The following is a 23906-nucleotide window of genomic DNA, read 5'->3' as shown; positions in this document are numbered from 1 at the left end:
TATTAACTCAAGGAGGGCAAATACATTTGTAATATCTGGGAACTGCAGTAGGTCTTGTTTTCCCGTGAAACTCTTCCACAGGGTATGTACACACAGGGATAAAACCCTGTGGCTGGCCCAGGTCAGCTGACTCGGGCTCAGGCTTCAGGCTGGAAAATTGCTGTGTAGATGTTTGGGCTCGGGCTGAGGGTGGTCCACTCCAGAGCCCAAGTGTCCATACAGCAATTTTTAGCCCCAAAGCCTGCACCCGAGTCAGCTGACCTGGGTCTGGTGCAGTCGTGCCATGGGTCCTTATCCTTGTGCAGACGTACCCTAAGAGGCTCAAAATCAGGAAAACTCCAATTCTGTAACATATGCCTCTGCTTCCATGTTTCTTAACAACTAATGCCAGTTCATCCCCATGCACGTAAGGTGTAATGCCAAGTTATGTCTTGTGTTTCTAGAAGTAGAAGCATTTGGCCCATCCCAGATGTCAGAGAAGATCCTCCTAAGGCTGCTAAAACATCCCCATGTCATCCAGGAGCTGAAATACGATGAGAAGAACAAGAAAGCCCCAGAATACTACCTCTACCAGAGAAACAAGCCTGTCGACTACTTTGTTCTCATTTTACAGGTCAGGCACATGACTAGATATATGTGTATCATGATATCTGTCTCCTTACTCCTTCCCCTCCATATCTAAACTTAAATTGTTATGTTAGTCTACTTCTTAAGGTATGGAGCCAGGCCACCAGGCCTCTCTTCCTGACACTCTTGCTAAGTTGCTAACCTTGAGCAACTCATTCAACTGCTCCCAGACTCAATTTTAACCTTCTGTACAGTGTGGATAATAGGCCCCTGCTTCTCAAAAAGGATCATCTGTTGAAAATTGCAACAGAAATGCAGCCAGTATTTGGGCAGGCAGCGAAGAAGAATTTTGTGTCCAGTTGAAACAGTTGGGAAAACATTGGTAGGCAAAATGTAATGACTGGAATTGACATTTGGCCAGGACACTCTAGCGAATGCATTTTTTTCCTTGCAAAAAGTGCCGTGGGATGTTTGATAGCTGATCAAAAACTCATTTTTGATGTTTGAAAGTCTGCATCTCCAGAATCACAGCACAATCGTTCAGTATTAATTTAGGGAAGAGCGCCACCTACTGAATTGCCAACATCGCTTTCTCCAGCCCTGTGGGTTTTCCTGGAGGTCCTCCATCCAAGCAGTAACCCTGGCCTGACCCTGCTTAATTTGTGTGATCTAATGAGATTACAGGCCCAGGTGATGAGGAAATACTCTTTTGTCTTCGAGATTAGGAGGTATATTTTCTCATTAATTTCTTCAGCGTTCATCTCCTGAACTTTACTCCTCAGGAGATAAGCAGCAGGCGCATAGGAATACTTGTCTACACTGAGATTGAAACCCAATAGCACCTTTCTAGCAAGAATGATATTTAAACATGGATCTTGCTGGAAAGGTGCTAACTTCTCAAAACTCAGAGTAGACTGGGTTCAGTTGTGTGTACAAAATAGTTTTCAAAACAACATTATAGTACTATAACTTATGCTGTAAACCAGGGTTGTAGACTCTCTTATGTGGCATTAAACATAAAGATGTCTTTATTTTTCCATGATCTTAGTAATAAAGAATGAAAGGAGCACCAAAAATGTGGTGCTGTGTCTCCAGTTGAGCTTTGTTAATATGGATTGCTTTCCATGAGGAATTATCAGCTCTGTGAACTCCCACACTTCTGCAGTGGATCACTGCAGCTTGAAATACACGGTAGGCAAGAGAATAGATCAAGTGCTGTAGGATGCAGTATTGCATGGGCATAATAAAGAGCACACATTAAGACAAACCAACCATCTTGTAATAAGCAAGCATATGATTAGTAAAAACTAACATGCTATTTTTAGAAGAAACTTTTCTACATGCCTGTGTCACATCTGAAAGTGAGTGCATAAAAAGACACACGCTGTAAAAGTGGTACTAAGGTTTGGTTCTACCAGAACAAGTATCAGCATATAATAGGTACTTCCCTTTTGGTTGGCAATATGGTCAGTCTCTGATCTGGATGTCCCAAGGTATATTAATACTCTTTCACATAGGAAATATACAAGAAAACAAATGTACAGTTCTGTAAATTAATTTAATCTAATCTCAAATAGTCTAATTAACTGATTTCTGAACTGTAATTTATTTCCACTGGATAGGCTCATCTGTTCCACAGCAATACGTTATGTAGCAATTTGTAACATTTTTTTTTTCTTCAAAATCCATGTTGTGTCATTAAACAGTGTTGGGAAAAATGCAAAGACAGACCTGTAAAGTGTGGCAGGACATTTCTAGTATCATGCATGTGAAATTTTGCTGCCTGATTCTCAGCTATCAAGCTGCTCAGCATGCCGCACGCTCGTCGTGTGGCCCAGATTTGGCAAGGGTGACATTTTTGGAGTGTGTAACTAATGAAATAACTAGGTCGCAGAATTGAGGGCCCATTTTTACAGCTAACTGCCAGCTCAAACTTTCCAAGCATTAATTTCAAAGGGACTCCTAAGTGAGGATTCCACCTGCATATATCTAATTTCAGGGGTGGAGTCTATGACTGTGTGATGAATAATTGCCAGCAATTACTCAATTGATTCTACTAGGCTGAGCATTGTATTTTTAACAAATTATTAACAGTATGTTTTTGAAATAATTATAAAGATCAAACGTACTTCTGACCTGTTTATGCTGTTGGATTCCTTTTTGCGCTACTCTCATTTTGGACAATTAGACTAGATAATTTGATTGCACTTTACTGCACTAGCACACTGCTGCATAGTTTGGATTGAAAATACTGATGGACAAGGCTGATTATTTTTAAACGGTTTTTAATTGAACTGAAAAAAACACTTGGAAACATAGATATTGGTCTTAGGTTTAGTGTAAGCTTGTTTTTACAAAACCTAAATTTTAGCTTCAGTTTGACCTGACTATCCGTTCAGTGGCGTATTTATCCATTACATGTGGGAGGACCCAGTCTGTTCCTTCTCTCCAGCCCAGCAGAGACCAAGAACACTGCAAGTAATTAATTAACTTCTGTTTACCCTTCCTGCCTCCTGCAAAATATAGTTTCAGCTTGATATGGAATCAGATTTCTACTTCCCTTGTCCCAAAATCCACTAGTGGTGTCACTGCACTGGGAGTGGCGTTGAAAATAGGGTCCCACTAGGTAGTTACTGAAGCTTCTAATTTTATACTTTGAACATTAAAAATACGTTTCTAGAATAGATACTTCTGTTCTTTTTCTGTATTAGACTCATGGATATAGAGTGGTTATGTGCTGTTAAATAACTTCTGTGTTCCACACCAGAAGCGGCTGCATTTCTGTGGTGGTATACTTGTGTATAGTTTGTAAAGTGTTTTGGGATCCTTTGATAAGATCCTGTATAAAAGTCAGAATCAAATAGTAAGGGATGTGGAATTTGTAAAACCGTTGGAAACCAACTAACCGAAAAGAACCTTGAGAAAGAAGACTCAGGACTCTTTCAGGAATTGTGGATTTCTTTTCTGTGTGGGAAAGCATACAACCTTAACTTCAGCCTCCCAAAATATGTTGAGCTTACTCTCATTCCCAGTTGAGATTTCCTGTGTTTGTGTTTGGAAGGGCCTTGTGTGAATTTTGGGCAATTACCTGAAATGAGTAGATCTGCTTTAATGGACAAACTGTGTGTAAGTATGGGCTTTCTCAGACTTGGAGATCACTCCTTGCCTTCAGTTCGAAGTAAATGGCTTAGTGGTGCACAAACATTCTTTGGAAGTGGAAAAAAGTACCACTGAGAAGCTACTATATTTCTTTGCAGTGATGAGCCCACCCACCTTGCTGAGTTAAATTAGCTGGAGCAGATATGAGGCTGGAAAGTTTTGTGGGGCGATGGGACTGATTTGAGGTGGAAAGTTCTACCCTTGTCTGTGCATTTTTACGGACTTCAGCAGAAGGCAGGAATTAACCCTAAATTGCCACTTCAGGCAAGGCTGCAGCTTTCAGGGTGCCAGCCTGTTATAAGGTCTCTGGATCTTTGGGATGCTTGAGGCCCCTTTTAATTATGGCTCTCTCGTTTTCCTCAACAGGGGAAAGTGGAAGTGGAGGCTGGGAAAGAGGGAATGAAGTTTGAAGCTGGTGCTTTTTCCTATTATGGGGTGATGGCCCTCACAGCATCGCCAGGTATGTTCTCTTACCTTCTGCTTTTGAAATTCTTTCATGCCCAAGCATGCCTCTCACTGTTAATGTGCATGGAGGGAGCTGTGTAGGAGAGACCCCTGTGGTGTTTGATGCAGCTGGCATCCACAATACATGGTAGCATCCTGCCAATGTAACTAGCTGCCTGGTGTTTCACACCTGGGAGAGATTGATAATGGTTGTGGTATTAACTCATGAAATCTGACCAGTTGTCACAAGTTTGCCAGATTCCAGGCTGTGAGCAGACAAGAAGTCTGCTAGTTAGTGATCTGTTTTTCTGTTTGAATACAGGGACAGTTGGGTTTGGGGTTTTTTGTTTGTTTTTAATAGCAGCACAATAGGGGCTGAAGGAACAGAATAAGTAATACTAAGTACTAGAAAGACATATGGTGCTGTCAAATGAAAATGACACATATCAGGAAAGAATAATGATATATCTTAATAATCGTCTACATGGCGAGTTACTGTGCAGCAAGCCCAGGTGCAAATCTACAGCACACCAGTTTGCTGCCCAGTAACATCCCATGTGGATGCTGCTACAGCGTACCGAAAGCCCCAGAGTATAGCAGTGTCCACGTCGGGCATTACTGCGTGGCAAGCTGGTGCACTGTAGATTGGCATCCTGCTTTGCGGGGCAGTAATTTGTCATGTAGACAAGTCTGAAGTTTGTGAAAGAAGCCTGAGATTCTGAGAATTATCAGTTATACTGGAATGAGGAAGAGAGATTTTCCCATCATGCAAAGATGCTGAAAATCAGCCCATACAACCAACTTGCACAGAAATGTATCTTCTTTAAAATATGTGTAAGTAAAAATGTGGGCAACCACAATGAGAAAAGCAAGTTGGGACCCAGGCGAACCCTCATTACAAAAACCATAATCTTGTGAGCCAGGTACCCTATCAAGCCACCTCCATCACATAAGTATGTATTAGACATTCACTGTGGGCTAACCCTGATTACAAGAAGTAAAGGTAACACTTCAATTGTCTCTATAAATATGCCGTTCTCTCTGTACTACCTTGGGCTGTGATTCTGTCAAATCTCACAAGCTAAACTAGGTTGGGCTGGCTCAGTGTCTAATGGGAGACCTCCCAGAAATTTCAAGTGCTGCAGAAAATGATGTTAGTGATTCAGTGGGTAGTACCTCTCCATCTTAGACAGTATTGAGCCACTGCCTCCACTATGGTGCAAGGGGGCATATTTTATTGCTGGAAATGCTGCCTTTCAGCTAGAGACAAAAAAAACAAGATTCTGATCAGCTGAAGTAATTAAAAATCCCACAACACTTTTCACAAATATTGGTGGTTTAGTCTAGCAGTTACATTCTGCCAACCTAAAATTCCTTGAATGGCTTCAAATGAACAAGTTTTTCTTCACTCACACAGAAATTTGTTTCTGATGTTACTGGAGTAGAATACCTTCCATGTTCCACCCAAGAAATAGCTGCAATTCAAAAGTCGGTTAATGATTTCAGTATATATTGTTAAATGGCTTTGAGAGCCTTTAGGATGAAAAGTACTATATATAAATAAGGTATTATCATTTCCTTGTAAGAGCAGATGATTAGAGTAAATTCCAAAGACAAAAGCAATTCTCTGGGACATATGAGATGTAAGCAGTAATCTATGTTGCCATTTAGCTGACATTTTTCTGAATATATGTTAGCAATTTCACATTCAAAGTAGAGAGCAATTGTTCCTTGATTATGTGTGCTGAAGTTAAATAGATCTTACTGCTACCCTGTAGGTTTTTGAACAGCAGATTTGCTAAATGACAGATCCTTGGAAGAGTTTTGTCTGTGCTCTAGAAACAGTTGCGTGTGTGTGTGTATGTGTTACACCCTCCCCGTTCCCTCCATTTTGAGGTTCAGCTCTTACAATACAGCTGGGTCTGGGGGTATGCTAGAGCATCATCTCTCACCTCACGTACCAACACTTCACTGGAAAATCTTTCACAGCTACTCCTTTGGCCACTATTATTCAGTGTGAACTTCCTAGTGTCCTTTTTTTGCTGACATGCTCTGGGTTCTTCCTTCCTTCATTCCAGTTTTTGCACTCAGACGACACCTGTCTTTTTAGGGATCCCACCACTCCACCATAGATTGTGTCATTGCATCTTTCCCAGGGTGGGCCCTCCTGCTCTGAAATCCATGTTGGTCTTCCTCTCACCAAACTCCAAGTGCATACATCTGGGGTTTGTTTTAAATGGACTGCTAGTGGCTCTGTATTTATTACTTTTTCTACAGTCCCTTTTCCAGTAGCAAAGCCGTTAGTTTGTGGATGCATTTTTCTATATGTTAAGAGAGTACATTTTATTTTGAGATTTTATGTCCAGGATGAACTCTTATAAATAAAGTGGCTGTAATTTCTCCATGTAGGTCTGGAAGCTGTTCCCCTTCAGCACTCTGGGTAATAGCCAGAAAGAGGCACTGCAGAGCAAGAGTAGGTGCTCTTACCTGACTCTTTAAAACTCCCAATCCCTAACAGCCCTCATGCCTCTGTTTCCCCATCTGGAAAGTGAAGACAATACAAGGTTGCTGAGGCTTAAATATCTGTAAAGTCCAGTTTGAACTGTAGATGGGAAGTGCTACCTAAGTGCAAATTATCACTATTAAAGTTACTATAAAATCATGACTGGTGTGGAGAAAGTAAATGAGGAAGTGTTATTTACTCCTTATAACACAAGAACTAGGGGTCACCAAATGAAATTAATAGGCAGCAGGTTTAAAACGAATAAAAGGAAGTATTTCTTCACACAATGCACAGTCAGTCTGTGGAACTCTTTGCTAGAGGATGTTGTGAAGTCCAAGACTATAATGGAGTTCAAAAAGGAACTAGATGCGTTCATGGAGGATAGGTCCATCAGTGGCTATTAGCCAGGATGGGCAGTGATGCAAAACCATGTTCTGTTGTGTTCCTAACCTCCCTTGCCAGAAGCTGGGAATGGGTGACAGGGGATGGATTACTTGATGATTACCTGTTCTGTTCATTCCCTCTGAATGATCTGGCATTGGCCACTGTCGGAAGACAGGATACTGGGCTAGGTGGACTATTGGTCTCACCCAGTATGGCTGCTCTTATGTTCTTCACCCTAAAATGGCTAAACTTGGAGAATTGGGGCTCTTTTCGATGGTCTGATAAAAAGAATTTGAAGAATAGTGAAATCTATCCTGTTTTTGTTTCTGTATTTAGTTCCCCCGTTGGGCCTTCCCCCAAGATGACTTGCCGGGTTTTCATTTTTATTCTTCATCTCTTGGGCTAAAGTGGTTGCTGCTTTTGCGTTGTGTACTGTTTTTAAATGAATGGGTCTTGAAATGTAAATAGAGATCTCTGTACTGAATGCCAGTTAGGATTACCAAGTGGAATGTATGTAGTCCTGCTGATTTTTTTTTTTAATTATTTCTACAAATTGCCTAATCAGCTTTTTCCCCCCTTTTCTTTTCTGCAATTAATTTGTGCTTCTGGTTTCTTCAAAGAGTGTGAATTGACTCTTTCCCTGGCAATGTGGATAGCTGTCCCCTTCCCAGTCATGATCTCACCCTTTTTCTCTCCTTCTTCTAGTTCCCTTGTCCCTGTCTCGTACCTTTGTTGTCAGCAGAACAGAATTATTAGCAGCAGGTTCTCCAGGTAAATCCGCATGCTTCTTTTCCATCATTCTTGTGCCTGAACTGACCCAATAAAAAGCCCATTGCAGTCTGTATTTGTCTGACCCCTTTACTTGTTAGAGAGAAGTTCAGCGAAGAGATATGCCTAACAGGTAAGTATCCTAAACTTTCTTTTATGACTAATTACTAATTGGTAGCAAACTTACAGACACATCAAAATGAAATAAAAGTAATAACTGTTTAAAGAGAACATATTTGGTAATGAAAAGCTTCTTGCTTCTCTTACTCCTATACTGATACAGTATCAGAGTGATTTTTTTTTTTAAGATAATATTCTGGTCCCTAGCCTGGGTTCATGTAAAAATATACAAAATGTCTCAATTCTGCAGAAGATGGAGTTAAAATGGAGGAAAGCATACTGCTGAACTGCCAAAAAAAAAAAAAAAATTTAACTGAGAAAGAGGTACCTTATCTCCAAACAAAATTTAAATTATATATTGTTTATACACAGAGTATTCTGTTTCACATGCTCAAAAACTCTGTCGTCTTCAAAATTAATTAATTTCACAGATTTCTATGGAGACTTATAAATAAAGCCAAATTTGATAGTTCTGCCCATAGTCATATTTGAGTTATTCAGACACGTAATGTGTGAATGAGATATGTGGGGGAAATGTGCGGGTTGGGGTTTTTGTTTATTTTAAGACCATGTTACTCAGATGACTGAACTTGAACTGATTTTGCTTAAACTTCCCCAAAACGTTTCACTTCAGGGCTGAGACCAAGTATGGAATGTATCAGGCCAAAAAGACCTTGTTAGGGGCATTTGTGAATGATTGGAAACAGGGAGGCGAGGAATCCAAAATGGAAGTTGGAAGCCAACCTTACCTATAGTGAGCACCGGGGGTGCCTTTTCTAGTTAGGAGATAAATGAAGATGCTACCCGAGGGAAATGGCAGAGTGTACTGGAATGACTGTTCCTCAACAGAGGCTGAGCCGTGCTGAAATTTTGTTTTCCACTGAAGTTACCATGTTCATGCCAATGCCACTGTCTCTCTGTACCTCTAACCAGGACATGAACAGGACAATATGTGTGTGTGTGTGTGCTTAAAAAAACAAAACCGTCCCCTTTTCCCCAAACTTGAATGTACAAACCAAAAGGAGCTCTCATTCATTGGCCATTTCCTGAGCTTTTGGTGTTTATGCGGCATCTACTCCCTGGGTTTTTCTTTCTCTTTTTAACTTTCTGCTATATTTTACCCTCTGTCCTGAAATTAGTATTACGCACATTCCAAACAAACTACAGGTTATTGCCCTGCAGGGGATTTTTTTTTCATGCCCAGTTAAAGTTTCCAGCGGCTAAAATCGAAGGGGAAAAAGTTTAATCTTTCTTTAATTAAACTGTTTGATGGCTTTATTTTTTTTCTTGAAACTCTGCAGCTTTGATTATCTTTTTTGCTCAATTATTTTGCTGTGCCCAGATCATCTTTTTTTTATTTGTCCATTTAACAAATTAAATGTACCCCTCACACTTGCAAACTATTTCCAATATAAATGCCAGACATTTTTTCCTAGCTATTTCCAACTGAAAGAAATAAAATAATAATGGAAAATAATAATGCGGGGAGGGAGGGGATATACCACTTGAAATGAAATCATATGGTAACCCTGGTTGCTATGGCAACTGACAATGCAGCTTGTCAGTTGTGTTGCTGAACATGTGGTGCAAGAGGTGACTATACCAGGATTCTCGGCTGTGGTACTGGGGCATTCTGAAAATGGTTCCATTGTGTTAATCCCAAATGTGTAACTCGCTCTTAGGCTTGTGGTTTGTGCCATTAGATCCTTTCTGCAGGAATTTGGGAAGAGCCAAGCTTTCAGTCCCTTGCTTTTTGTGCTCTCCTGCATGCTTGCTGTTCTTGTTCTGTCCTCTGCCTCCATCCACTCCATGTTTTTAGCACATGCGTTCTTTCCATTCACTTCCCCCCCTTCATTCACCATATTTTTCTAATAATTTCCTTACCCTTGATAAATGGGGATTTCAGGAGTCCATGTCAGATTCACACTGATGCTGAAGCTACTTCAGAAAAAAACTTTCTTCCAAAAACTAGTGATGTGCTGTTCTTGCCACATAGATATGTATTTTGTGCATCAGTATGGCAAATCAAAGGCTGACTGATTTGGTCTGTTGACAGAATGATGGCATATTGTCAGACTACTTTCTGTGAAGAAAGATGCCTAGTAGCATTGGGTTGCTTCTTCTAATAGCCTTTGTAGCCTTATAGTGGTTTTCAAAGACGACAAGGGAGTATCCACTTGGAGGGCTGACAGAAATCTGACTGCTTGCCTCTGAGTCTAAGCTTGGCATTGCTCTTAGAGGCCAAAATGATTGCCCCGCTTGTGGAAATTGCAGCACAGAATTGCCTGTTTCTCAAAACCTTTATTTTCCTCCTTGCTGTTTTGAAATGAAAGATGTAAAGTAGCCACTGGATTTTAAAAGCAATTGGCGGGTCACTTCAATTCCGTCATAAGCCAGGAGGAGTCTGAGATGCTAGGACTTTAGAAAGAGATAAAAGGTAAAAGAACGCAAGAAGTAAAGAACCACATTTCATTTTCCTACAAGGACGGCATAGTTTGCATATCCATGTGGCCAGTGCAGAGAGTGGGCTGTGCTGCCCATGACAAGGCAGATCTGTGTCCAACCACCAAGGAGGGCATTAAGAATTTTATGATTAAATGAAGGAGACAATGCTCAGAGCACTGTGAAACCTTTTAAGATCAAAGCTCCTTTGTAGAAAGGCTCCAGCTGTCCAGATGCTGTTCTGCTGGTTGCTAAGTCAATGCAAAAAGGCTTTCACCATGACGTCTTAAAGTGAGACCTCTCACCTGATGCACTTGCTACCCAATGAGCTCTTCAGAACAAGCCAGGTTTAGCTTTAATTTGGAATTGGTGAACTTTGGGTCTGATAGGGACCAAAACCACACTGATCCTGCAGATAATCTGTATCTTGATCAACACACACAGTATTTGCATCCAGACAGGGAAGAGGACCTGCTAAAAGTCTTGGGAAGTTGCATTTTCGAATGCATTTCTGTGGGCACATCTTCACAGCAAAAAACCCCTCCGCAGCAAGTTTCAGAGCCTGGGTCAGCTGACTCAGGCTTGTGCTGCAAGGCTAAAAATTGCAATGTAGCTGTTTGGACCTGGGCTCCAAGACACAACTCCCTCACCAGGTTTCAGAGTGTGGGCTCCAGCCCGAACATCTACACTGCTATTTTTAGCCCTTCCGTGTGAGCCCAAGTCAGTTGGCCTGGCCTCTTAGACTCACTGCTGTGGGTCTCTTTTGCTGTGTAGACGTAGGGCCCCAGTCCGTGTAGGGCATTGAGTTGGTGGAAACTTAAGGAAGTGAATGTCATCTTACAAGGAAAGCAGCATTTTAGTATTTTCATAGTTTAAAGCCAGAAGGGACCATTTGCAGTAGGTACATTATGGCCAGGGCACCCTTCTGGGATGGCTACAATGCTTTGGTCGGCCAGCGAAGCTCAGCACTTTAAAAAAAAGTGAGAGCGAGAAGCTGATCAGTCATGATTTTGCCATATCCAGAGGACAAGCACGCCAAGGCCTTTCCAGAATCTGGGTGTTTCTCCATTGGGAGTAGAGTAATTCGCTGGTCCCACTGTCTCACCTGGCTGACAGAGGTTCTGAACTGCATCCGCCCAAGTTATCCCTTCAAACGTTGAGCCCTGGCAGGTGTCAGGGAGAACGTTTCAGAAACAGATGAAATAAAGAGAGAGCCCTTTGGCCCATTAGAACCACGTTCCTTAGCCTCTAAAGGTGGATGCACCCTACCTTGTGAAGCAGCCAGATGTGATATAGTAGAGGACACCCCTGTGATGTAGGTGAAATGTACTAAATGGTGTAATGAAGTAAATATTGGTAAATGGCTCCAAGGTCCCTGGATGAAAGGCACTGTCCAATGTGCGTGATCATAATCATTTACAGCTTATCCTAGTTATAGTGATGTCACGAGTTAGCTCGGGATTTAAAATGTCCTAACACTCATGGTAATTTTGCTGCTGAACTGTACTTTGTGTACTCAATGACTTAAGTACCTGTGCAGTCTTCCATGCTATATCATGGTTAACAAATGTCTTTGAGAACTAATTACTAACCGTTTCCTGCTTTATTTAAAAAGTTTTTCTCTCTTCATTCCTATTCTTCAGCTGAAAACAAGTCACCCCCTCGTCCTTGTGGCTTGAATCATTCGGACTCTCTAAATCGAGGTGATCGCATTGAAGCAGTGACACCAACGTTGGGGAGCAGCAACAATCAGCTGAATGCATCTTTTCTTCAGGTGTACGTCCCAGACTATTCAGTGAAAGCACTCTCAGATATTCAGTTTGTCAAGGTAGGAAAAGAGTCAGTGGGGCTTCCCTCTCAGAAAAGCTGCACTACGTTGCAGAGCTGAGAGGCAGGGGGAGGGAGATGGCAGATCTGTTATGTCCTTGAGTTACAAAGAGCAACTAGGATTATGCAAGCTGTAGTCATTTTGAACTGCCTGCTTTCCCCTGTTTCTGCTGTTGGTTGACTTTCCTCCACTGCTCGGTTTGGACAGTGAAATCGGACTGGTCACTTCATTTTCTGGTTGCCAGCACTTCAGAGGAAGCTTTAAAAAAAAATTTCCACTGGAGTTAGTCTTGAAAGCCCATCTATTGCTTGAAAGCCCATCTATTACTGTGAAGTTTTGTAAAGCCTTTTGAACAATCTGAATCCGCTCTCATTAGTTGAAGAATGAAGAATTTGTTGGTGGCTGCAACTGATTTATTTCTAACTAAAAATTGGCCCAGAATGTAACTTGGAATCCAGCCTGCCTCCCAGCTTGTTCCCCTTCCTCAACTTTGGAGAAGTCTTGACTTCATCTCTGCATCTGGACTCCCCATGTCAGGCCCACCTCTCGTGCTAACTACCATTGGGCACATGCATATTGCTCTGTTCTTCAGCTCTCTGTGTCCCATCATGATAAGCAGGCAAGGTGCTGAAATGTGTAGAGATCTTGTGGGATGAGCAGACCAATGTGATGGAACCAGAAATTCAAACCTAGCTGAAGTCCCCCGTTAGATTAGGGAAGCTGGTATCCCACTGTCCCTGAATGATCGTGGTGCTTAGTTTAAACAAAACCGTTTTCAATTGGTTACTTACATTCAGACTTTCTTTGTAAGCACACTGCTCGAACAGTGCACTTTAACTTGTTTTGCCCTTTGCCACAGTTAATCAGATACTCAAAACTCTTTAAATAAGGGAGAGAATAAAAAAAATCTTTTTAATGTTTGAGATGTTGATTATGTTCCCAAGTATACTGGGAATAAGATGTAAGTGATGCTGTCTTAACACAGAGACACATGCTCCAAGCAGCTGATGCACTGAGTCTTACAGACTTACATTAATAAGGGTTTAATACTGGCCAGGGTGAATTGAGAGTTCACTGTCAGTGTTACAGGCCCTTGTTATACACTGCAATGGCCAATTATTTTTTTGTATTGAGAGGCAATCCAAGGTTATGTTGCACTCACATGCCTTGAAATTGCTCTGAGAGATACGATCCTAGTGAGGGAGAAGCAGAACTCCTTTCCCACCTCCTTCATTTTCCCAACCCCCATGTCAGTCTGATGTTGCTGCTCAGAAGTTGGGGTCATCTTACATGTACATCATTTCAGACAGCGATATGCTGATATAACTGGGAAGGTGAATCCAATGCAGTGCAAGGGGATTGCTCACTGTTTTCAGGAAGGAGTTCCCCATTTCCCCATGTATAGCATGGCACTACTATCGGGTATAGTGTGAAATTAGTGGGTTTTCTTTCCTCTGGAGCGTCAGGTACCAGGAAAAGGTATTGAAATATTTGACTTACATGCTACTCCAGTATAGCAAACCCCAAAAAACTGGCTAACCTAAGATACTTTTCAAATGGCTAATTTGATGGGGGGGAGGAGGAGGGATAACTCAGTGGTTTGAGCTTTGGCCTGCTAAATCCAGGGTTGTGAGTTCAATCCTTGAGGGGGCCGTTTAGGGATCTGGGGCAAAAATTGGGGATTGGTCCTGCTGTGAGCAGGGGGTTGGACTAGATGACCTCCTGAGGTCCCTTCCAACCCTGATATTCTGTGATCTATATTGGCCCTATGTAGAGCTCAGATTTTACTCAGGCAAATACCCATTGGCATCAGAGCAAGGACTTCAGGATTTGGCCCACGCTGCATGTGAGACCATGAATTGCTGAACTGTGTCAGAATTGCAACACTTGTTTGACTCCCTTCCTACAGAGGGCTCTAAGAATCTGATCCCAAGCGCTTTGACTTCAATGGGCTTTGGATGAGGCCCTAAAAATTTGCATCACAACATCAATGGCTTTTAGCTAGGAGTAACTGGAAGTCTCTTGGGCCTCTTGAGAGTACATCCAGTGAGACAAATCCATGCATCACAACACTGAGACAGGATAGAACCACATGGCAACATTATCATCACAATGTTGTGTCACGTTGAACTGTCACCACATCATGATATTAAGTTAGGATTCTCTGTTATCCTGCTAGGCTTGCAGAACTCAGCCTTGTCTTATAGAAAGTGGGACGATCCCATGAAAAACAGGGCTGAAAGGAGAATTTGGCAAGAGGAGAGAGTTTGTTCATAGTGTGTCCTGTAGGACACCAGCATTAGAAACCAAAGTGTTATTGTGTCTTTTTTGTGTGTGTGTTTCCCACCCCCACCCCCCTTGTTTGCATGAAATAGATCTCAAGACAGCAGTACCAAAATGCCCTGATGGCATCCCGGATGGACAAGACACCTCAGTCCTCGGACAGTGAAAACACTAAAATCGAACTGACTCTTACGGAGCTACATGATGGTTTGCCGGATGAGACGGCAAACCTGCTGAATGAACAGAACTGCGTGACACACAACAAATCCAATCACAGTATGCACAGCGAAGGCTCCATCTAGGAGCTAACAATCTGCATCCTTTCCCACCCATCACTTCAGCAGGACCAGTCCTTGCTCCTTCTTGACTGCAAACGCCCTTAGTATGTGCTTGCAATGCTGTGCTGCATCCAGTGTTCTGAGACCAAAGACTTAGCGCCCTTCCTGGGAACAGAAGAGGAAGAAACGAGAACACAGCAAGACAAAAACCAAACAAACCTTGGGCATGTTGAGTGCCCCTTGGAGAACGATGGAATTCTTCCTCGCAAAGTAGAATCGTGTTTATTTTTTCAGCCGTATCTTTGATCCTCATTGGTTTTCCCTCCTTCCTAGATGCGCGCAGAGAAGTTTTTAAAACTGCTCTGATTATTTTTTCAAGAGAGATCATGTTTTTAAAAAGAATTTTGCAAAGTTTTAAATTGTTGCTGTCCCTCCCCTTCCCCAAATAGGCTCTGTTGTGACTTTGTGAATCAGCTCCAGTGTCATAGACCTGTTTCCACCCCTCCTTTTGGTCCTGTCTGTTGCCCTGTTAAAACAGCAACTGGTACCCATATGTATATGTGTCCTGAGAACAAAGAATGGATGAGATTTCAAGGAACTTGGGGCTTAGCAGTATGGAAGTTTGGGGGAATGGGCATTATTTTCTCCCCAGTTGAGTTTCAGGGAAGGGGTGGTTATTTTGGTTGCATGCGTTCATAATATCTGAAATTTCAGACGGTTCCTTGTAAAACAAACAAAAAGATTGTTACATTTACAGTTTTGTAACCTCCACAGATGTTGTGTGTTTTGAATATGAAGGTGGGTTTTTAATCGACATAACTGCAGTCTCATCAAATTACAGACCGGGATAAATTTCCCTAGTAGTGTACTGGGCAATTTTTGTCCCCCTGGGATTTGCATTAATGTTACTGGGAATCACATGATCAATTTCCCTGTCTCCCCTGCTGTACTGAAAGCGTGCACCCCAAAATGTCCAATCTCAGATTCTAACATACTGAAGTAATCTGAGTGCCCTTCTCTTTACCCAAAGCATATTTGCAGGACATATTAAATAACTGGGATAGAATTCAGGACGAACCATTCCCCCAGAATTGTTGTTTGTGTTAAGACAAAAGATGCTGCTACAACAATGTCCAAAGCAAATCCTCCAGGTGGATCCTAAACCTTTGCCATTGCAAGATGGATTTCATGGTGGAGTCAGGACCTTCCTGATCTCCCCAAAGACTGACCAAGAACTTCCACTACAAGCTTGATCTGTGGAGGGAGTTCGAGGGAGCATATTGCACTTCAGGGATTGGAGAGGTTAGTCTCCAGGCAATTCCCCTATTTCTGAGGAGCTGCTGGATTTCCTTCCCTCTTCCCTTTTATCTATTGTTCTTCTAGCTGTCCACAGTAGCGTCCTCCATGACTGCCATCAGTGCCACTCCACCTGCCCATCCCGGAGCCTGGCCTCAGAGTGGAGGGGAAACGCGTTCATTGGGAGTTCACTGTGTTGTATATTGTAAACCCCCAAAATGCAGAGTCTGTCAGTGAACAAATGCTGCATGGTGGTTTCTCTGTTGACTTTCAGTCTGCACTGCTCCAAGAACGTCCCGTGGCCTGATTGTCATGGACCATTTTCTTTCTTTACGCTCACGTAAGCTTTACCGGACTCTGAGCTTAAAAGCAAAGCCCAGTTGTGGAATCCTTGGTGTCAGTGCTGCCTCCCCCGTCCCTTAGTCCAGGTGGGAAGCGCCTTCTCTGTGGTTACGAGACAAGTTACGTCTGTGCAAACACGTTCTGAAAAGGTGCAATATTTCACTGCAGCAACTCCTTGCGGGAAGCCAGAGTATGTTGCTGCTACATGGGAGTCTGTCCCATTTGCTTTAGGCCTTAAGAAGAATTTTGCTGTTTACTCTGAGAAGGGACCACAGACGGGTCCTCTGTGCCCCTCAAGGAGAGATGGCATGGGGAGAGGCAGTTCCTGGCCCCTTTCACAGCAGGCACTCCAGCCCTTTTGAGGACAGTTAATAAAGTCCCCCACGGGGGCATGGTAGTTCCATACATGGTATTTAACATGTGGAATCGTCAGACTGGGAAATTCGGCCCTGAAACTTAACTCCCTCATTTTTTAACCTTGTACTTTAAAAAAATGCTCCTGCTTTTTCCTTTTAAACTGTGTGCCTGTTGTTTCCTTCAGCATTTTCTGGCCCACCCGTTGGCTCTGGTACAGCGCTGCGAGAGAACTGCAGCCACCTGTGGACGTATGTGCCACATGTGCCTCGGATGGAGCTGGCAACTCACAGGTTATTTACAGCACCTGATTGTCTAGCCCCAGCAGCCCCCCATTTAGCTGTCTCAAGGAGGACTGCCAACGTTGCACCTTTTCTGCCAGAGCAGAGTGATGAAATGTTATGACCTTAATCCCCATAGAGGGAGTGATCTGTTTCCTTGCTCTCGTCCCTTTTATTTAAGCTGCCTTTGTGCCCTAATGTTCCTACTTGTGAACCATTGTTGAAAGCGATGCAGAGCCTGGTAACCCTGGGATGCGGTATGCCTCGTCTCAAACCTGCTGGAAATTCTCTGCCGGGGAGATTTCTAATTTGATTGGATTTCTGGCTTTCATGCTGTGTTGTGGCTTTTTTGAAAATATTTGTTCCTCTGTAACACAAACCACAAAAGCCATGTCATCCCAAAGGCGAGTAACTCCTGTCTCTGTCCGTGGGTTGCCAGTCCAAACTCTCCAGGCTGGTTTTACATAACTTTTCTCGTCACTCTTCCAAATTTGGTAAGAGAAGGTGAAGAAACTTTCATAAAGCTAGTTGGTCACAGGTGTGATTTTTATGGAAAACGGACATCCTCTCTAGGGGGACAGGAGCTCCCACGAATTGGCTTCAGGGACAAGGCATGCTGTCTTTTCATAGACTGGCTTCCTTGAAAAAATCCAGTCTCTCTGCTGTAAGAGTACATGGGGCTGTTGAAATGCGAAGCAGAACACAGTAGAGATGGGCTTCCGAGGGAAATGGCTAGCAGGCCGTGTGGCAGGTACCAATGCAAGCAGAGGGAAGACAAGCCCAACTCAAGAACCAGTCTTAGTTTTTGAACCCGTGTTTGCAGAAATGGTGTTCTGTCTATTACTGCTGCAGTGGAAATCCCCAGGCTTCCAAGAGCTCCTCCTGTGCCGTAAGCGTCTACCCAGCGCAGACATAGCATTGTGTGAGTCTCCGCTTGGCTGTCCAAATTCAGGGGTGCTCAGGTTCTGGATGCTGCGGTACAGTGCCATGCACACCCAAAGCAGAGCTGTCAATCAGTCACTGTCATGAAACAAGGCACCAGCTGAAAGCTTTGGGAACCATTGGACTTGATTTCAGTCCTTGTCCTTTTGCAAGGCTTTGATTTGTAGAAAGGATACGGTATCTTTCAACATTGGCTCCTGTGGCCTGTATTGTTTCCCTCTTCCACCTGCATCGAAGTGCAACACGAAGTGCAGAATCCAGCCTGTTAGCTGGTGGTCTCTGGGAGGCAGGAAGGCATGCCACCAGTTTCTTATGTCAATACAGTTTTTGCACAAAAGTTCTTTGAAGTGAGGTTTTCCACACTAATATCTTAAATGCACAACTGTGAATTAATTTTTACACTCCTGTTGGTTGAATCCTGTTTGAGTGAAATGAACCTGAATCTGTTGTAACCATGATTTTTAATTCTGTGTATTGCCAAATCTTTGTAAAGAGGAAAGGAATATTCTTGCTTTATAATGAGAATCTCTCGCTCCAAACAAGGCTGACTCTGGTGACGTGGAGATCATATGAAGCACATGAGCTCTGAGTGTGGAGGTGGATTTAGCATATAACCTTTCCCTTCTGCAGACCCTAATCACAGGTGAGAGTTTGCAGGGCCCTCATCTGCTACTTGTCTGTTCCAAAATCCCTGCACAGTGGGAAGCCTTTCCCCAAGGATTACTTGGGACTGGATTATAGCAGAGAATGAAGGCCAGGATTGAGGTACATTGGCAGAGGTGTGGGATAGGCCAGGATTGGCATAGCCAGTGCAGCCTGGGATTGATGTGCGTTGTCAAAGCTGAGTGGGGGACCCAGGATTGCATAGCAGGAGGTGCTATAGATCAGGGTTGAGATGCATCAGTAGAGCTCGAAGGGGCAGGCTTATACAATACTTCCCTGCCTTGGTTGTTGCTTTCATTCCCATACAATTCTCTCTCCAACTTCTCCCAGACCATTTTATGTCACTGTTCCTATACTGAGCTCCGTGTGGTGTCCTGTATTGTTTCCATATGTAGCAGTCAAAGTCTAACCTGGCGCCAGATTTAGCAGTGTGGTGGTAATGCCATACACACACACTTCCTCCTGACTCATATTCCTGTTAATATTCCCTTGGCGTTCACCTCTCCTGGGGAGAAAGATGACTGGGGAGAAGGCATGTGGGGAGGGGAAAAAGTGAGTGGCACCTGGGAGACCCCCTAATATCTCCCCATTGCTGCTCCTAACCCCTCAATGGGCAGGCATTTAAACAGGCTGGGATTTGGCCTTGGAGGAGGTGATGCAGGGAGCTGCTGCTGTGTTCTGTTTGAAAGCGGCTCAAAGGAAAATGGAGTGGCTGATGGGACAGCACCAATGCTCCGCCCCCTTTGGGTGCAGTGGTGCTTCACGTGATCTCTGTGGAGCTCCGCCGCAAGGGAGTTGTTTGTGAGTGGCAGAGGGCAGCATTGTCTTCTCGCTAGCATCCCAGGTAAGGATGACAGAGGGGGTGACCAAGTTCTCCAGGACCTGCTGGGAAATGCATCTTCCTCGTACTGATATAGAATAGACACACAAATCATTCCCATGTGATATATGTACCATATGTGATAGGATATTGAATACACAAATCATTGGTTTAAAACTAGTACCTGTGTACCAGTTGTTACGTTATCCAGTGTCTGGATTAGTTTAGAACTAGCAAACTTGGGGAGGGGTGGGTGTTACCATTACAGTATCTTTGTTAACATTATAACTTGAGACTTTATACTGAAGGTGTCTGACTGGCATTAATATGTTATATAGAAATGTGTATATTGTAGACTTTGATGCCATACCCGGGGTATGCTCAATAGCACTGTGTGAAACAGACCTTGGACTTGCTGTACCTCATGCTGCTTTGGCTTTGTGCGTGGTGGTCTTTTTTTAGGCTGTCCATCGTGTGGCTTCAAAAGGATCTAAAGACGTACTTGACCCTTGGATTGAAAGAACAATAGGGGGTTGGCCTCTTCTGACAGGGAAATAATCATCTTGATGAGGGATGCCAAAGGCCAGGTGGTTTATCCTGGCTGAATTATTGCAGAAAGTAACCCTCATCCTGGTTCTGACTAGGGGGCAAAGCGAGCACGTGTGTGGGAGATCTTAAATGAGTAACTAGCGGAACTGCTATGCTGTGTGTCTGCGCGTTAGTCCCAGTGCACCTCCCTGTGTGGTCTCTCTGGGGAGAGTTGCTTCTGAAGTGTTGCTACCCCAACGGCACACTGACATGATGCGGCAGCTCACATATAGCAAGTGAGGACTGGCGTTGAGGAGCCTAATAGCAATACATAGGCTTGCCTCATTTACTACCACCACCCCCAAATTATTATCAAGGTTTCGCCTCGTTGTCCTGCTCTGCCCCTCTCCTCCAAAGGCCACTCTTCGTGTTCTGTTTAATCTCTCCACCTGTTGCTTCCCTACAGTGCTAGCTGCCCACCCCATGAGGGCATGTTCAGCACGAGGCGCATTATGGCAATGGTACTTCCCTCTCCTAAATAGCACAGGTTAGATTTTCAGTTTGGATTTCATGTGTTTATTGCTTTTCTACATTAACACCTGGGAAACTGGGTTAGGGGTGGCTAGAGCATATCTTAGGAGAGAAGGGGGAAGACCTCGGTAATGCCGGAAATCCCAGCTTCTTTCCTCCTGACCTGGGGAAGGTGAATTGTAGGAGGCATGGAAATAAAATGATGCAGTCAGCCTCTTGCCCAGTGAAGAAGCCTGGTTTGAGATGTTTAATTGTCGTTAGCACTGACTTCTGGCGCAGGTGTGAGACACATTAGACATCGTCTGAACACCTAGTTTCCGTGAGTCACATGGAGCCCTCTCTTCCGTCCTACCCACCCCCATTCACATGCTGCTTTAAAGTCTCACCTATGGATGGGATCAAACCCTTAAAAACCTACAGTGTGTGTATATTAGTGGATTAAATTCCATTGCCTGGTTTTGTTCTTGTCATATCTTCATCTGCAAGCCAAGATGACTGTTAATTAGTCATGTTTGCGTCCCTCAAGTCTGATTCCATTATAATATTTCTTCACATTGAGATAAGATTCTTGGGATTTCTGACTCACCTTCCCTACCCCGAACCTATTGTTCGTGATTTCTCCTGAGACTTCTACCTTTGAACAGGGCTGGCGGCTGGAATCCTGCAGAGTAAAGTGCCTTCCCAGCTGCCGTGAAAATGCTATTAAGAAAATCTAATTCCATTTTAGACACGTGCTTGCTGTTGAGTCAATCTTTTTCCTCTTCTCTAAAGAATGATTTGGAGGGTTATGAAGAGAACCTGTCTGTTGCAGAGTGGTGGTTGAGATTTTATAGACACTAGTAATGGAAAGTCAGAGCCATAACATCAGCAACAGCAAAGAGTCTACGTGAACGAAATCTGAGATTGTAAGCAGCTGTGACACTCAAGAAGTTACTGGGATGTGCTGGTATCTCTAGAGGTCTGCGTCCTTTGTGAGGCAGTGTTTGGACATAGGGCAAGTGGAGTCTGGTTGATGAGCAGCATTTGGTTGATTTGCTCCTCTTGGAGCAAAAATTTGGTTTCTTCTGTGCTGCAGATCTCAAGTGCCCCATTCTGTGCAGAAGTGTGTCGGCACGCGAGGCACGTTCTGAATCTGGAGTGAGTGCAGAACCCAGGTAGATGGGTAACCAGGTAACCTGGGTTTTACACCTGTCACTGAAAGTGTAGATACTTGCATTAATGCCTTCTGGGCCCATCCATAGGTTAGTGCCTCCATCACTAAGAAGTTAATTAGGTTTGTGAGCCTGTGTTCACAAAGGCAACAGACATGTGGTAGCTCGATAATCTCCAACACAGTTCCTAGTTGCTAGGGTCCATGTTCCATGGTTGGGCTGGGAAGTTTTTCGTTGCTGGAGTCTCGCTTAGCTAATGCATTCTGTCATTCTGGATAATAGTCTCTTGGTACGTGGATGCAACATTCTGACACTGCTGTTGCTCTGACTGTGTCTAGTTCCCTGCCATCCTCCCACTGCTTTGGTTGAGTTAGGGGGAAGGAGAAGAAACGCTGCACATCTAGCCACATGCAGTTGCAGAAGGCAGTAATTGACTGTACTGTTCTGATCCTCTCCCCACTCCACCCATAATAACTGTAGCTATTAAAGAGGGAGGGGACATCACTCAAAGATTTGCTGTCTTAGCTTTGCTGCACACTCACATGGCGTTTGGCTAGTGGGAAAATCTCAGGACCTGCTCCTCCGACACTAAAGACACGTCTACGCAGCATTTTGGAGCCCATGGGAGCGATCCGCCCTGCCTGGGTTGATGGACTGAGGCGAGCAGGGCTTGTCTAGCACTCTAAAAATAGCCCTGGTGGAGTTCAGGGTCTGAGCTCTAGCCCAAGCTGCAACTTCAAAGTGCTGTCTACACAGCTACTTTTAGAGCGCCACCAAGCCCAAGACTGTTGTCCCAGGCTGGGAGGCTCGCTGCCGTAGGCTCCAAAACACTGTGCAGGTGTACCCTTCAAGTCCGATCCTGCATTTCCTGTCCTCAGAACTCCTGCTGATTTTAAAGGGCACAAGAATTGTAGGGTTGGGCCCTAGGGGGTGAACTGCAAAGCTTTTGTTTGTTCTTAACGCTACTTGAGATCCCAGATTAGTAACTAAATCAAGGTGCAGATGTGTCGATGCCAAGTTAATTTAATCTGGAAGCCAAATTGTTGGCAAATATGCTCCTCTGTCACTTAACAGTCCAAGACCTCTGGTTCTGCATTCAGCTGTCTCTCTGTAACAGCGGCTACATCACCTAATTCCTAAAATCAAGCCATTCCCCTGCATTTAAACCTTACCTTTAAAACCTGTACAACTACATATTGAAGTCTGTACAGTTCTTCTTCGACTTCTATTCGTAAAACTTTTCCTTTTTCTCCACCAAAAAGCTTTGAAGTTCACCTTTAAAATGTATGTTCACAACTGTTTAAACTTACACAATTGTCTTTAGATTATGCTGCTATTCCTAGGCCTTTTCACTATGTCTTATTTTCCATCATATGTGGTCTTCACTAATTGTATCATATTGTACATTACTCCATTTTTTATCAGAGATGTAGTATTCTGACTACAGTATTTCCAATTGTGTACATAAACCTGAATAAGCACAAATGAAATCCATGAACGAAGTGTATACGTTTCATAAACCGATTGTCGTACGAATGAATGTTATAATTATTCCAATTGTGTTGTAGATTTCCAATCTCTCCTATTTATTTTGTACCTGATTTATTTGTATATTTTGTGATTTTGTTTAAAAACATTTTGTTTATTTCTGCTCTTTTTAGATAAATGATGATTTTTCTGTTGAACATTCCAATTTATGCATTTTCCCTTCTCCATGTTTCATCTTTATTTTACTTAAAGGACAGATAGATAATTTCCTCATCATGAGAGGGAATCCAGTGATGGCAGCAGATCAGGGTTCCTTGCTGATCACAGGTCATGATGAATACTTCCCCAGCTTGTTGCTGTCCTCTTACATTGCCAAGAGTGTCAGAGAGCCTGCTCTCACTCCCATTGAAGTCAGTCATGCCACCGGCTCTTGTGGGACTGGATGGGGCCCAGAGCTATATATGTTAGGGACAAAAAAGACTCCCACTAGTCCATTCCTGTCTGTCAGAACATTGAGGAGTTGACGGCACTGAACACAGGCTGACTAGCTCCTGGTGGAATGTTCCATCAGGACACTTCTAGCAGGAGTCTCCTTTTTCTTCCTCTAATAAAATCCCTTCTTTGCGCCCTTTTCTTCCAATATCACAGATTTGTTTGCCATTAAATAGAAGTGATGTGTAATGTGTCCCTTGCACTGTGTTTATTGTAGGCTGTGCATTAATGTCATCTGGAAA

The 23906-nt window shown here is 43.3% G+C and overlaps 1 protein-coding gene across 2 annotated transcripts in view; it reads left to right on the top strand.

Annotated features, from left to right (window-relative positions):
- Positions 1–23369, top strand: part of CNNM2 (cyclin and CBS domain divalent metal cation transport mediator 2) — a 183804-nt gene extending 160435 nt beyond the window's left edge. The window contains exons 4-8 of one of the 2 annotated variants that reach the window (XM_007057854.4): positions 444–613; positions 4093–4186; positions 7763–7828; positions 12031–12215; positions 14591–23369. In XM_007057854.4, coding sequence (XP_007057916.2) covers positions 444–613; positions 4093–4186; positions 7763–7828; positions 12031–12215; positions 14591–14800 — 725 coding nt within the window. In that variant the 3' untranslated portion in view covers positions 14801–23369. The remainder of the gene's footprint in view (positions 1–443; positions 614–4092; positions 4187–7762; positions 7829–12030; positions 12216–14590) is intronic. The other variant, XM_037904181.2, reaches the window with a different exon arrangement.
- Positions 23370–23906: the final 537 nt, after the last annotated feature.

Source organism: Chelonia mydas, chromosome 7, assembly GCF_015237465.2.
Source record: "Chelonia mydas isolate rCheMyd1 chromosome 7, rCheMyd1.pri.v2, whole genome shotgun sequence".
NCBI lineage: Eukaryota > Metazoa > Chordata > Testudines > Cheloniidae > Chelonia > Chelonia mydas.
The sequence above is the reverse complement of the archived record's forward strand: the minus strand, read 5'-3'. Positions and strand labels throughout refer to the sequence as shown.